The following is a 15,763-nucleotide window of genomic DNA, read 5'->3' on the forward strand; positions in this document are numbered from 1 at the left end:
CCAAGTCCCCTTTAACTGACTATTTGATCCAAATTTTAAACTGTTGTTAACAAGAGAGCAGGCACCTTGTGCCACTGTGCCATTTGGTGTAGCCTACAATGGTGGGTCTTTTAAGATTGCATCAAAGTGTAATTCTAAACAAGTTTCAGATGTGGCTGTTCAGTGTCTTACTACTTATATGAAAACATTTACTGTAAAATGTTTAATTTTTTAAGAGCTACACAACAGTTAATCAGTTCTCCAGAAAAAAAAAAATCTGGTTCTGCTTTTGACTAGAAAAATGAGTGTACAAACGTTGGAAACCCAACAGATTCTTTGTAACTGTAAGGTTAAATGTGTTTACATGTTTTTCTTCTAAATGTAGACTTTTCTTGGTTTACTTGATGCATCACAGAATGCACCCAAGTACTGTAACTGTTACCTGGTATTTTCACAATCTAATCTAAGAACAGTTTTTGAAGAAAGCACCAGAAAAGTTATTTAAGGCTTGAATTACTTTATAAGTAAACCTGTAGTTAAATTTTGTTCTACTTGTCAGAACAAGTAATTTAGAGTATTTGCTTTGTAACTTCTGAACATACTCAAGTAACAATGATCCTTTTCTTATCCCACCATGACTAGATATAGGTTTTGCCATAAACTTAACGTTAACCCAAAGAACACAGAGACATAGCATTGAACTTCTGTTTTAATGGTCTCAAATTCTGTGACAGATTTTTGGTCAAGTTTCCATTTTAAAAAATTTATCGATTTGAAAGACTAATAACTTAAACTGCCACGAAACAAATGGTCCACAAACATTCCTTTCCTTCTGAAGCTTTTACGATGCATTGTAATCATTAACCAGTCTTTCGCTATTAAACTTAAATGGCCAATTGAGACAAACAGTTCTGAGACCGTTCTTCCACCACTGGTTAAGACTGAGGTGGCAGCTGGTGTACAGAATTTTCATTTAGCCTTCTGGGCCTTCTGGGCAGACTTTGTGACCTTGCCAGCTCCTCCAGCCTTCTTGTCAACTGCCTTGATGACACCAACAGCGACCGTCTGCCTCATGTCACGCACGGCAAAACGACCTGAAAGCAGAAACATGATTCATTGATGACTTGGCTATGCTAACTCACAGCCCAGTTTGCTCAGTGTCAACACACAGGTTGGTGTAAGCGGGCCAGTGCTGCTCTGGAACCAGACAGGGACACAGAGGCATCTCCGTTCTCCAGAGTATCTCCCTCTGTACCAGTAAAGCCTTGGTTCTGCTCCACGGTTTTAAAGTCACAGCTCCCATCAGCTGCATCCCCATACTAGAAACCGAGGAGTGTCTTTTCCAAAGACCAGTATTAGTGTGCCTTACCGAGAGGAGGATAATCAGAGAAGCTCTCAACACACATGGGTTTGCCAGGGATCATATCAACAATGGCAGCATCTCCAGATTTCAGGAATTTGGGGCCATCCTCCAGCTTCTTGCCAGAACGACGATCAATCTTCTCCTTGAGCTCAGCAAATTTGCATGCAATGTGAGCAGTATGGCAATCCAGCACAGGGGCATAGCCAGCACTGATTTGGCCAGGGTGGTTCAGGATAATGACCTAACAAACAAAGAAAGCCAGGTCATTTTAAACACTGACGTGTTCTTACAAAGCCAAGGAGATCATGAGATTTGCTTTGATCAAATATAACTCTGAATACAACCCTATGCTACTTTATAGCTTAGCCTAACCAGACTCCCATTTTAGGATACAGAGCTGCATTCTCACCATCCCTGCACCGCTGCAAACCGTACCTGTGCAGTGAAGCCAGCAGCTTCCATGGGCGGGTCATTCTTGCTGTCACCAGCGACATTACCACGGCGAACATCTTTCACAGACACGTTCTTAACATTGAAGCCAACGTTGTCACCAGGCAGAGCTTCACTCAGGGCTTCGTGGTGCATCTCAACAGATTTAACTTCAGTTGTTACATTGACTGGGGCAAATGTAACCACCATGCCGGGCTTCAGAACACCTGTTTCCACACGGCCAACTGGTACAGTACCAATGCCTGCAAGCAAGAAACAACACCAGTATTATTCATTGTTCAGCTTAGTGAATGTATGCCCTTATGGGGGAAAAAACCCACTAGAGACCAAGAATTTTTATTTTAGACTTGGAAAAGCAGCTCTTGGGCAAACATCTGCATTTGTGGCCCACAGAGCAGCTGTTGCTGGCACGTGAGCAGCATTCCAGAGAACACATACCGCCGATTTTGTAGACATCCTGAAGAGGCAGACGCAGTGGTTTGTCAGTTGGACGAGTTGGTGGCAGGATGCAGTCCAGGGCTTCAAGGAGGGTGGTTCCGCTGGCACTGCCATCCTTACGGGTTATCTTCCACCCCTTGAACCAGGGCATCTGTAATGGAAACAAGCCCAGGTCAATCTGACTGGCACAAGGCTGGAAAAGCCCCAGTGGTATCTCTTAGTGCTATCTCAACTGACTGTTGCAGCTTTCTTTAAGCGCTAGGATTTATCTTGGACCTTAGCACTTCCCAAAGAGAACTATTACAAACATGTGCATTTTATCACTGCAGAATCGGCCTTAACAATCCTCCTAGTTTCACGCTGTATTACAAATAAATGCCAAACCTACGTTAGAGCTAGGCTCCAGCATGTTGTCACCATTCCAACCAGAAATTGGCACGAAAGCCACAGTGTCTGGGTTGTAGCCAATCTTCTTGATGTAAGTGCTGACTTCCTTGACAATCTCTTCATATCTCTTCTGGCTGTAGGGTGGCTCAGTGGAATCCATCTTGTTGACACCGACAATCAGCTGTTTCACACCCAGGGTGTAGGCCAGAAGGGCATGCTCACGGGTCTGCCCGTTCTTGGAAATACCAGCCTCAAACTCACCAACACCAGCAGCAACGATGAGGACAGCACAATCAGCCTTCGAAAAGAAAAAACCCACACTGTAACACCTGTGTGTATGTAAAAGTACTACAGGAAACCCCCTGACCAACCAAGGAACAACCTTCCTGAACTCCCCAAATCCTACTTTCTTTACATACCTGAGAAGTTCCAGTAATCATGTTTTTAATGAAGTCTCTGTGTCCAGGAGCATCAATGATGGTGACATAGTATTTGCTTGTTTCGAATTTCCACAGGGAAATATCAATAGTAATACCACGCTCACGTTCAGCCTTCAGCTTATCCAGGACCCAGGCATATTTGAAGGAACCTTTGCCCATCTACGGTTACAATAAAACAAATTTTTTATTCCCATTAAAAAAACAAGAGAGTTCCATATCTGCAATTGGTTCAGAAAGATCACACACTGGCTGAAGAGCAAAATCTAATAATAGTAACTGGTGTTGAAAACTGAAAAGCGTTGCTGCTCATAAAACAAGCAACAAGATACACTTGGCACTACTGGTGAGAGATGCCAACTGTTGAACCTTATTGCACCTGTTGACAGTTCAGGCTCCTTGACAGCTTGTTAATTTCACTAATTTATCTTTATGATAGAGCTCTTGAGCCCGAGTCCTACTATCAAGTATCCTCTTAAAATTTTAAGCCCCCTTACTACATCAATCCTGGCAATAATCAATACTTTAACTTCTACTCTGCTCAACATTTACTGAATTTTGTTGTATAATGTTCTTATGACCTGTGCTGTTACTACACAGTAATCGCAGTATCAGTACAACTCCACATTTTTTAAGTTAGACCTCAATAGATCAACTTCTTTCGATGCAAAGTTAGAATCTGGCCATTTAACTTGATTCCAGATGTTACTTCTCAGATCCAGCTTTAGACTACGTTCTTCTCGCTTGCTCTACATTTCACAATCTGAGTTTCTGCAACTAACACAATGGCAGACTGAACACTTAAACAGCACTTGTTCTACCTTGGGGACAACTGCAACGCAGCTGCCGCCCTGTGGCCAGGCAACACTGAAACACTTGTTCAGCTCCTGGGGCGGAGGCAACTAAATCGCCTCCGCGTGGCCACTGAACACTTTGCAGGTTCATTTTTCTTTTAAGATATTCATTCCTGCAGCCCGGAATTTTGCTGGCTGCTACGGGCCCACGCACCTCAGCCGCTTCCTTCTCGAACTTCTCGATGGTCCTCTTGTCGATGCCCCCACATTTGTAGATGAGGTGGCCGGTGGTGGTGGACTTGCCAGAATCGACGTGGCCGATAACAACGATGTTGATGTGGGTCTTCTCCTTTCCCATTTTGGATGTTAGCTGAGCTCTTTCTTTCGGCAAAAGAGAATCGACACCTGTAAGTTCCCCAGAAAAAAGCTGGTTACGCCTCAGGCCGGGCCCCAGGGCAGCGATGGCGGCGCCACATGCGGGCGGCCTGGCCGGCGGCCCCGCCCCGCCGGGGGAGGGGAGGAGCGAGGCGGGCGGGCCGGGGGCCCCTCGGAGCGCCCCTCGCGTCGCCCCCTCCCCGGGCTCGAGTTACCCCGGCGGCGGCGGCCGGGGCGCGGGGCGGCGGCGAGCGGGCCCGGCGGGCAGCGCGGAGGGCGGGGCCGCCCCGCTCCTTTGTGTGACTCACCCCGCCCGGGCCGCCGCGTCCTCCATTTTGTGGCGCTGGCGGCGGGCAGGCAAGGCGAGCGGCCATCTTTTCACTCGTGCCCCGGCCCCCTCCCCCCGACGGCATCCGCCGACGGTCCCCGCACGGCCCCGCGTCGCTGCCTCTGGGGCACAAGGGGAGGCTGCCGGGCGCCTTCTGCCCCACGCCAGCCCGGACCGTTCGCTCCCCCGACCTCAGCCCGCACAACGGGGATGTGCACATGGTAATCGAGGAGCACGATGCGCCGCCATCCCGCCGCCCCGCGCTTCCCTGCCCGCCCGCCCGTCCGTCCGCCCGCCCCGGTTCCCGGCTGGCACCCCCGGCCCCTCCCTCCCCCTCCCCATGGCCCCTACCACGCCTCAGCTCGGCGCTCGCCGGGCCTTCGGGGCGAGCTGACCCCGGCCCAGCGCGGCCCTGCGAACGCGCCTCACCTGCTCGGCGACGGCGGCAAACCCGGAGCGAAAAAGACCGACAGCGTGAGCGCCGCCCCTTATATACCCTGGCGGGGGGCGGGGCCTCGGGGACACGTCACCGCTCCCGGCGGCCCCGCGGCCCCGCCCGGGCACGGCGCGCCCCCGCCCCCGTCGGGGCTGCGCGGGACCCCCGCCCCGAGCGGCACCCGGCCCGGCCCGGCCGGCGGGAGCGGGGCCCAGCCGGTGGAGCGGGGCCAGCTGCAGACCCGCGCAGGGCTGAGGGGCTGCGCGAGAAGGGAGCGGTGCCCCTCCCGCCGTGCGATGGAGAGCGGGCCGGCGGGAGTGGCCGCGTTGTCCGGGAGGAAGCGGGGCAGACCCGACCAGCCCCGGCCCCCCTGCAGGGCCCAGCGGCTCGGGCCTGGGCGCCGGGGAGCGTCAGGCCCGGCGTCATGGCTGGGCCGGGGGTACGGCAGCTGACGGAAGTCCCCGGGGAACAGCCCCCGGCGAACTAACAGTATTTCGCGTTAGGGACACAAAAGGACGCAGTCAGGGAGATTAGAAACGTTCAGTGGGTTAACCTGACCGGCAACTAACAAATGTCGGCTAAACATCACGGAATACGAGACTCCCCCTAGCCCAGTACGTTGCAAGTCTCCCAGAATCAAAGGTGGAGAAGGAGGGGGAGAGCAGGAATTTCGGGAAGCTTATTACACCAGAATAGGAAGCCATCGTTTGGCTTTAAAAAAACACAATCTTTTTCTGTCTTTGTACCCTTAGAGGACAAAAGTTGACTCGTCTTAGAAAAGTTCGGCACAAAAATACAAATCGAGGCGGACGCACCTCCAGCAAAAATGCGTCTGAAGTGCAGATGTATCAGTCCCAGAAGCATTCAGGGCACAGGGTCTCTGGAAGAAACCCTGACTGCGAGAAGTGCCTCAACACTGTATTTTCACATGGGAAAAGCTACAGCTCTGGCAAATTATTTTTAGAATCGTGGCAATGAGGAGCCACAAAACAGCTCACAACATCAGAGATAAAGGCCCTTGTGATTCCAGTGGATTTTCTCTGGTTTAGTCATTTATAACTGATGTACCATTAAATATTCAACATCTCCTATACCCATTCAAGAGAAATTAATCTGAGAAGCTGAACTATCTCTGTTAATTTTTAAATTATCTGCAAAGCTATGTAGTACATGTTCTTATTCAGCTACATTATATGCCTGTCAGAAATAGTTACTTATCTATAGGCAACTATAATCCATTCATTTCTTGGTATGCTCTTCAGGTTGCAGTTGTAAAGCATGGAAACAGCCTCTTGTTCAAAAACAAACAAAAAAGAACAACATCAGCAAACTAATAATAAAAAACCTACCTCGTGCATCTACAAATGTACCCTTCTATTTGACTTCAAGTTTCTCTAGCTGAGATAAACCCAGCATTAAATTCATTAGAGAGCAGTAAACTTAGTATTTCATGCTTTGATATGGAAGTGTTTCTATGAGATATGGTATTTTTCCCACATGAAAGATTAAAAATATGCATTTTTTTAAAAAAATCAAAATGTTAGAGAAGATGCTGAGTTTAGAATACACCTTTGAAAAAATGACCTGTTTCAGAATAAAAAACTCAAAAAGGTTCAGGTATTAAACCCTTTTTTTCAAGAAAGGAAAAAACAAATCAAATTCTCTCTCACCCCTTCCTATGTTTTTCAGCAGAGATTAGTGGTGGGGATGGGGGGAAGGTAGAGATGGTTCAGCTTTTCTCAAAACTAACCTTCAGGGGTAGTTACTAGTGAAGACACTGCAGATGAAGACAGTAATAAAAGGGCAGGGAAAGGAAGGTGGTCTGCTTTCTGGAAATGGAGATGCATTATTGTGAAGTGGCTTGAGTTGAAGACCAAAGTGTAATATTTGGCAAGAAAGCTAGGAAGCACTTCTTTATGTCTTCTATAAAGCAAAGGCTGTAAACAGAGTTAAAAAGCTTGATTCTTCAAGATGGTTTGAAGTTACCTTCTAAAATGTGTATTTCAGTAAGGGCATGTTTTTAATGGACTGATCTGTCAAAGAATCCATTTTCATAAAAAGGTAGTTTTAACACTTCCCAAATGTAGTCAATTATTTGTGCCTGAACAGGAAGAGGAGGAAGGAAATTCTAATTTTTTAAAGATACTTTTCTTATAAGACTATTTCATAAATAAAGACTCTTAGAACTAGGTATTTCTTAAGGAAGTAATTTTTGTGGTATCTACATAGCTGAAAGCTATGAAAACTGAATTTGTGGTACAATTTTTTCAACACGGTCCTAGTTTAAGTCTACAGCAGTTGTTTTCCCCTCCACTTCTTCAAATGTGTTTTCAAAATAATTTTATTATTTCCTCTTTAGTTTGACCAATACATGTTTTTATTCTCTCAGCAATTAGTGTATCTTTTCTTGCCCACTCTATTAAAACATTCCTATTATCAATCTCACAAATATTTATACAGCTGGGAGCTTCTGATATATGAGTAGCCTCAGATAATACAGTGGAAATGCATTCTGAAGAATCCTCTCAGCTAACACAAACAGGCCTACACTGGACTAAATCCTGTGTGAAATGAGCCTGCAAAAATTTTAGATTTTAATAATTTGGTAAAACGAATCACTTTAATATGTAATGTCTAGGAAGGAACAGAGAATTAAGAGATGTCAAGAAGTCAAGGACATTTAGACATTGAAATAAGGTTTATTCAATGCAGACTGACTTCAGAAATAGGAGGACTCTGTGGGCCAAAAGTACTCATTCTCCTTTGATTACTAGTGAGCATATGCTAAACTGAAATATCCTATGTCCACGTCTCCAGTGTAAGAACACATAGAATGCTCTGAAACATTTGTATTGTAGGAACCTATACAGAAAACACCATTTTAAAAGGGTTTTGAACCTCAGATCAGATGATACTAAAATAAAAGTAATGCTGTCAGTATCTAAGCCAATTTTTTTACCTTTAAAAACTATATGTTAATTGAATTTTGAGTTCATAGTAGCTACTGCAGCATTACTTCCCTTTCAGCATGTGGCTCCAGCACATACAGAATGGGCTATAAGCTTAGAACACAGTCACAGCCAGTGAAATCATGCTAGGAGATAAAAGATGTGCTCACTGAGCACCTCTAAACAATTTTAACTCTCTACCATATACACATGGGTATTTTTTTGGTCAGACTCCTGTGCAAAGATGAAGGCAAGTAGTGCTTATACAACCATTTTAACTGCAAAGACCAAGGTCATTCAGGAGTGTGAGCAAACAGACTTTATAAGCACAAGACTCGAAACACAGATCTGATAAACAGAGTATATCAAGCTCACTGTATATGAAAGAGGCACTAAGATTTCCTGAGGCCACTTCCAGAAATTGGAAAAGCAGTCCAAAGTGTGGCAGGTAAGGACACACCAAAGTTACCAGTAGTAACTGGTGATCAGCAAAACTGCATTCTGGTATGCAGCACTATTCTGTTACACAATTAGCCTCATACTTACTGTGAAAGGCTTTCTAATCCCTATATTACAATTATCAGGGTATGTACATTCGTGCAAAGTTCAACTAGTATGAGCATTCAGCCTTGCTTCCATCTATAAGTTATCTTTAATGCATTGGTTCTTAATAGCAATAAAAAGCATCTACATCTGATGCAAACCCCTTTTTCATACATGATCTTAATACTTACTACCAGTTTTTACAGTCATCTCTTTTTGAAATGAAAGAACAATAGAATAATGGTGTTATTCATATATGAATAGACAGAAAACCTGCCTAAAAAAAGATTTAACTGAACAGGGTGAACTAATCTAAACTAATTGAAAAATGACTACTTTTGAAAGTTACTTAGCTCTGTACAAGTAGCTGGCATTTTCATGTTTAAAAAATTGCTTGGTAAAAGAAAGAGACAACAGTAAACACACTTAGGGTTACTGTCATAGTAGACAGTACAAATTAAACTCCTCCGTCCTTGGAAGTTTAAGACTTGGACTAAATAAAGTCTCCTTGTCTGATCTCATAGCTGACCTTGCTTATAGATTCACAAAAGAAGGTCTTACAGTAGGAGGTATAAGACAGTGGACTTCAAAACTGTTGAGAGTATCATTGGGATGAACAAGCACTTACAATTTCAGAGTCTTCTGAATAGCTTAATGAAAGCCTCTTTAAAAGTCATTGTTGCCCCTGAAAGAAGTATCTTCAGGGAAGTACTGCTGTTGTGGTTACAGCATTTGTAATAGGTGATGCACTAATGGCTTAGAGGATAGCCTGCTTTAAAAAAAAATCCTTTGGACACCCTTTTCAAACCACATTTATCCACAGCACAAGAAAACTCACTTATATTCAAGGTTTAGTACCGGCTGAACTGTGATACTGAAGGTTTAGGATCAGACAGAGTGGTCAGATCATACTGGGTTGTGACCAGAACTAGCAGTTGTATTTAAACCCTGTGTTCTGTTCTGTGGAGGTCTGCATTTGGGAGCTAGAAAATGAAAGTACTTGATTTAGAGCAGAAGTGTCCTAAGGAGGAAAAAAACAACCTCATAGGTGGCTGCTTTGGTAAGACTGTTCTGGAACTAAACAGCAAATGGGCAGATACATGCAGACAGCAGCTTAAACAAAAAGTGACCCCTCAAAAGTGAGCTGTAATTGGACAATTAAACCCTAATATGCAGATGGACCAAAACTTATAAAAGTGTGAGACCTTGTGACTGGCTGTCCATTTTGTGACCATTTTGGGTCCACCTTGGGTGTAGCCCTGCCCAGGCTCTTGTGCTGCCCAAGATGTATCCTTAAAGGCCTTTTAATAAACATCTACTTTATTCTCTTAGCTCTGTCCAGTCTCTGTTCCAGGTCAGCCATCCCAAGGCATCAGCTTAGGGGAAGTTTAGGTTGGATATTGGGACAGAATTCCTGACTGTGAGGGTGGGGAGGCCCTGGAATAGAATTCCCAGAGAAGCTTGGAAGTGTCCAAAGCCAGGTTGGATAGGGCTTGGAGCACCCTGTGATAGTAGAAGGTGTCCCTGCCCATAGCAGGGGGTGGGATTAGATGAGCTTTAAGGTCCCTTCCCACCCAAATCATTCTGGGATTCAAACTGACTCCTCATTTTAGTTCAGAAAAACCTCTGATGAGCCAAACTGTCATTTATTTGTCACCCTCCCAAGAAAAGGCCTCGCCAGGGTTGTTGCTCATCAATACATACATTAATTCCCACCAATCCCACAAAAAAGAATGGATCTTTGGAAAATTATTAAATAAAACCAGCTTCAGCCTGTTCCTCTCCTTCTTTTTCCATTCCCATATTCACTTCACTTGCAGACATCTGACAGAATTTCATATACATCATTAATGATAGGCTAATTTACACCAGCTGATAACCTGGCTCCAGGCAAAAAGCAGAATTACTAGACACTAATGCAGAACAAAGGTGAAGGGCTGGCGAAGTAACCACCATTATGGAGGAACATCATCATGTGTTAAAGTGTTCTGTGGTTTTGCATTAGTATTTTCCAACAGCAAACAGGCAAATTTTTACCATATCTCACCACTTTTTGGACACCCTAAACAAATTGTAAGCCCTTCTAGGATGGTAGCCCTTCTCTTCAGTTCAAAGAATGCCCTAAATGGGAGCATTTTACATATATATATGAACAGTGCATTCTGCATGAAGAAAATGTCACTTACTGAACCAAAATCCACTGGGTGACGATGGTGTGACTTTTGTTCTGAATCTATTGTGAACTTCCAAAATTCCATTTTAAAGCTATGGTCTCTTCTGCTAAAAATCATTTTGCCAAAAGCAGCATATTCATCCTCTTGTGCTGGTGAGCCTGTGACAAAACCTCTAAGTGGGACCTCAAATCCTCACCCATGCATCTTAGAATTCTTCTCTGAGCCCTCACAGCAACTGAGCTATGCTTGAATAACTTTGCTTAGTGTACACTCATCAGATTAATTCTGCAGCCCCTCTCGCTATAGTATAGTCTCTGCAAATCCTGTTTGGAGCTAGATTGTGCACTTTACAAAAACAAGCCCTGTGAATTCCCATTATCATCTTGCAGATCCTGTGCATTCTCCCCTTTCTGCCTCTCCTACTGACCCAAGTAGAGGTAAGTTGTCAAGGAAGGAAACATTCTATTTGTTCATATAACCCCCTCTAGAAAGGGTTTATAAGAATAAAAAAATCCTGAGGTGCAGCTTAGAGCTGCAAGGGAGAGAAACTTAATAAAAGTGACTTTGGTGCAGACCACAAAAGTATGCATTAGATTGGAGCCAGTGGATGGGTAGGTCGAAGGAGGAAGAAGGCTGTACCTGAGACCTGGGCTAGTCAGGATGGCACAGATATATCTGTGTTCAGATACATCTGTGTTCAACAGTGAGCAGAGCTGGATATATCCAGCTGTTCACTGTTCACTCTCCCATCTTCACACTGCTCTGGTTTTGACTCTTGGCATCACTCCAGTCATAGGCTCACCTTCCACTGCAATCACATGTGCATCATTCTTATTCCATGGTAACCACAGTAACCAGACATGGTGCAAGTCAAGTCACTTAGAAGTCTTGCTCAGATTTAGTGACTATAGCATATGCCTGACATTTATTCAGTGAATTTAGATTTGAGACTATTAAACTTTGGAAAGGTTTCAGAGAAGAACTATGGGACTAAATCTAGATCTGGAAATGTACTTACACTTGACCTGCTCAATCTATACTGAGTTTACTGAAAGACAGTTTGGCTTAGTTTCCAGGATTCTGAAAGACAGAAGATTCTGTAAAGGAAGAATCACAAGTCTGTGCACAGACACAAGAAGGTTCAAGGCTGTTGGTACTTAAATTAAGATAGAAATAGAAACCACTTATTTGTAATTGTCAGTGAGCAGTGGTACCAGCTTGGTTAAAGCAGGAAGCCAGCATATGAAGAAATGTTCAATATTTAATTACGGTAGTTAAAAAACCCCAAACACGATATAGGATCAAGAACTTGATTTGGTGGGAGGGAGAGGGAACAGGAGGGGCCATTTACTTAAAATGATATCTATATTTTTAGTTAGCCTTCTCTTAATACACTCTCTCGGAAGTACTTGGCCAGCTATCTCAGAACCACTGATTATTGTGGAAATCTATGGAAATCGAAGGTTCCAGAACACTAAATAAATAGGAAAAAACATCAGGAAAGTAATAAATAAAGAAGAAAAAAAGAGAAAAACCACACACATGAGTTGGGCAGTTATGGAACAGCTGGACTAATTACAGTTCCTGAAAAAATATATTGGAACAAATGAACTATTTTTGGAAGATACTAGGTTGATAAGTAACAACCCCAGACTTGTTCGGAGCTGATTGCATCAAACCCATCTTGTTTACTGTGACAGGTTTAACAGCCTCATGGATGGGAAAATATGGGTATCATTTAACTTGAGGGAAGATTTGATGCTTTTTATGGGCAACTTGAATAAGTCAGCTCAGCAAACTTTGGACAATCTAATACACAGGAGACCAGCTGAAGATGACACGCTCGAAGTGATTGCTATTATGACTATGAAACTGACTGGTATCAAAAAGCTTTCTGTGGGCACAGACATTAATCCACCGTACAAATATACAGTTATAAGTACATAAAAGTATAATTTTAAATTGCACGCTTGGGGGGAAAAAGGACAGGGAACAACTCTGACCACTTCAGAAGTCAAGAACAGATGTCAAGAACATTACTCAGAGTAATGTGGGCAAGTAAAGAAAAAAGGGCCAAAACAACTAGGAAATAAATTAAGGTTAATATTTGTCCTTTGTAAGAACAGTGCACTGCAAAACCACAGGAGAAGCAGCAGTTACCCAGCAATCCTGTATAAAAGGACCTGGGGTTAGAGTGGATCACTAACTGAACATGAGTCAACACTGCCATGCTCTTGTGAAAAAAGCAAACATACTGAGGTGTATGAACAAAAGTGCTGTAAGATATGTAAAATAAACCTTTCACTTTACTTAGTACTCATTAAAGCCTTTGCTGGGATATTTCAATACGATATCTAGAGGTAAAAACACTGGAATAGATTCTGTGGGCAGCTGGTGGAACCTCTGTCATTACCGAGTTCCTTAAAAGCAGCTAAGTATGTAGCAGAATAGTTCAAGTATCAATAATATACTTACTGATCCATACATACCCCAAAGCCTCTTCAAGCCTTAATTTCCATAGGTTTACATTACTTAGAAGATAAGTATAATCAAAAATTAATTTCTTATATCATTTCTTATTCTTGGTATAATAGCTTGGTAAGGAAGTCTGTCCTTGACTTCAATGTACTTGTATTAGCTAAAAGTTAGTCTCTTTAGTTACAGGAGTCAATCTGAATAGAAATTCACAAATATTTCAACCAATAATCATGCATCTTGTTGTATAAATTACATCTTTGACACTAGACAATTAAGTACATTTTACTGAAAACCAAAAAGCTGGCATAATATAACTAAGAGAGGTGTGAAAGAAAATGGAACAGTCAGTCCTAAACTCTAACCAATAAAGAGTAAGCCTAAAAATGAAAGATGTGAGGAGAAATTTTATATCACAGACTCATCCTGCTATAGCATATGGTAGGTTATGTTAGAGTTCTTGGGAACTGCGTACATTCTTGGCCCTGGATGTTATAAAGCATTCATTCTGTACTAATTTCTTATCAAAATGAAATGCTGAAAAACATGTTTGATTTCTCTAGCAGTTTCTAAACAACGTCCAGAAGAATGCTAAAAACCAGTGCACATGACTTTCCCACGGGCAGCGATACCCTGGCAGGATCTATCAGCTAAGCAGTATTACGGGGGAGGTCACTCCACACACACCGCTGCTCCTCACAGTCCCTGGGAGAAAAAACAGCTGTGGTTTTGCAAGGCAATCCTCAGAGGAATGGCATTTCAGAGGTTAAAAGCTTGTACCACATGTTGTATAAAGTAGACTTCGGCCCCTTTAAACCCGGAGCAGGTGTTGAGTCAGCTCTTTGCACTGAAGCCAAATCTCACAAGGCCAGGGAGCCAGGGCTGACAGGACATCCCGTCCGGCCGGCCACCCTGCCAGAGGATAGTCCGGGCAGATGAAGGGAATACGAACTGTAAAAGCCAGTGGCTGTCCCACAGCCCAGAATAAAAGTAAGATCCTTAAATACGGGTTAGAAGAAGATTGCAAACTGGTTCGTACCAGCGAGTCATGTGTTACTGTCCTCTGCTGCCTGAAACAGGAACACTCCTACTCTCAGCAGGAGACAGCCTGTGCCGCTGAAGCTGTGAATAGCGCTCAGGGATCCCCTTTGTGCAAAGCAGGAAGAGCTAGGACGGCTCTCTCACTCACCGGCCAGTCTCCATGGCACACTGTGCAATTCCTAAGGCGACCTCAAGTGAAAAGCACACTCTGTTTTAACTTTGGTATGCTGTTTCTGATTTAGCACAGGGGATATTAAATCACTGCCCAGCTGTTTCATGTACATATATCCTTATTCACCATAGAAAACCTAATTGTGTGTACACACTGTGTACAGGTAGGAGTACTGCAATAATAGAACATATGGAGACACACACAAGTAGTGGCTCCCCCACCCCCCCATCTGAGTGGGGCGCTGACCATCTAAGGTAGGGGTGCATGTGAGTGAAATGGCAGTTGTAAAGAAATGCAGCTTTTTAGAAAGTAAATCTTAGCTCCTTGTCTAAATTTAGCTCTGTGGAGTCATCAGAGACAAAGTGAGGTCTCACTATTTATGGGAAATAGTTTATACTTGCTCGGCAAGCTAACACAGTCCAATTTACCTCACAAAGCTATGCAGTGAGTCATGAGACCCAGCAACATTCACACACCCATACACACCACGGAAGCAGAAACTCTGGCTCACTTGCTTTCCCCTTTCCTTCTGGGATATTTTTGAGAAACTGCATCCATTAACAACAGTTCAGAATAATAACATTCCTATGAATCACATAGTGACTGGTGTGGATAAACCAAACTGCAACATAGAGGATATGAAAGAAAAAAGTCTATTCCAAACTAAACTTTTAGTTTCTTCTCTTTAGCATGTATCCGAGTTCAGGAATTTGAAAGGTATTATTCCATGTCAAAGCTAAATCTATGCAGCTGGGAATACCTGCCAGAAGAATTGTTTTTCTCCTCTATCAATCCAAAGATGTATTGCATTGGATCTAGCACATTGTATAGTTGAAAGGGGAGTGGAAACAGTGAAGCTATTCACAGGAAAACTTTTGTTTTGTTTTTGTTTCCTATTCAATCATCCAGTTGACCAAATTAACTTCATGGCCACTTGCTTCCCTGATTCACAGGAAGCAGGACATATCATTTAGGCGTCAAGGCTCAGTTACATCAGCTTAGCTACAAAGTGAAATTGCACTCTCATTTATTTTCTCGACTAAGCCATTATAACCATTGAGGCAGATCTAGGCTGTGTCACATACTACACACTTTTCTCAGAAGAAATCCCAGACCTGCAATTCATGCTTAAACCTTGTGAAAATACACTTATCTCTTTCAAAAAAAAATTCAGTATTTTTCCATGGCAATTTTGGCTTTGCCACTACTAATTCTGAAGTATTCATTATTCAGCAGAGAAGTCAGTGGTAATACACACAAAATAATTTACAACTTCAAAAGTTTACACCAACATTGAATTACTTCTCACTATGACTAGATAACATCAGACCATCTTAGTCATCTTAATGTGACCCTAACTTTGTTGTGTCAACAGTCTCTGAATTTTGAGTTCTGAACCATGAAATGTGTGGGGTTTTATTTT

At 43.3% G+C, this 15,763-nt stretch overlaps 2 protein-coding genes across 2 annotated transcripts; one reads left to right on the forward strand and one right to left on the reverse strand.

Moving 5' to 3' along the window:
- Positions 1 to 670: 670 nt before the first annotated feature.
- EEF1A1 (eukaryotic translation elongation factor 1 alpha 1) lies at positions 671 to 5,119 on the reverse strand. The gene is made up of 8 exons (XM_063389472.1): positions 4,981 to 5,119; positions 4,063 to 4,253; positions 3,037 to 3,216; positions 2,619 to 2,915; positions 2,231 to 2,381; positions 1,778 to 2,034; positions 1,349 to 1,583; positions 671 to 1,073 (listed from the first exon to the last, which is right to left on the reverse strand). The coding sequence occupies exons 2-8, from the start codon at positions 4,204 to 4,206 to the stop codon at positions 949 to 951; spliced, it is 1,389 nt and encodes a 462-aa protein (XP_063245542.1). The 5' UTR covers positions 4,207 to 4,253; positions 4,981 to 5,119; the 3' UTR covers positions 671 to 948.
- Positions 4,260 to 12,631, forward strand: LOC134546598 (myosin heavy chain IB-like). Its single transcript, XM_063389473.1, has 2 exons — positions 4,260 to 4,772; positions 5,740 to 12,631. The coding sequence occupies exons 1-2, from the start codon at positions 4,310 to 4,312 to the stop codon at positions 5,751 to 5,753; spliced, it is 477 nt and encodes a 158-aa protein (XP_063245543.1). The 5' UTR covers positions 4,260 to 4,309; the 3' UTR covers positions 5,754 to 12,631.
- The last annotated feature ends 3,132 nt before the right edge of the window (positions 12,632 to 15,763 follow it).

Source organism: Prinia subflava, chromosome 2, assembly GCF_021018805.1.
Source record: "Prinia subflava isolate CZ2003 ecotype Zambia chromosome 2, Cam_Psub_1.2, whole genome shotgun sequence".
NCBI classification, from domain to species: Eukaryota; Metazoa; Chordata; class Aves; order Passeriformes; family Cisticolidae; genus Prinia; species Prinia subflava.

What these genes read in the sequence shown, in the direction of transcription:
- EEF1A1 (XM_063389472.1), bottom strand. Translation starts at nt 4,206, where the DNA reads ATGGGAAAGGAGAAGACCCACATCAACATCGTTGTTATCGGCCACGTC. An exon ending in TCGAGAAGGAAGCGGCTGAG is followed by an intron (nt 3,217 to 4,062) that starts GTGCGTGGGCCC and finishes TTGTAACCGTAG; the next exon opens with ATGGGCAAAGGTTCCTTCAA. An exon ending in CTCTGATTATCCTCCTCTCG is followed by an intron (nt 1,074 to 1,348) that starts GTAAGGCACACT and finishes TTCTGCTTTCAG; the next exon opens with GTCGTTTTGCCGTGCGTGAC.
- LOC134546598 (XM_063389473.1), top strand. Translation starts at nt 4,310, where the DNA reads ATGGCGGCGCCACATGCGGGCGGCCTGGCCGGCGGCCCCGCCCCGCCG.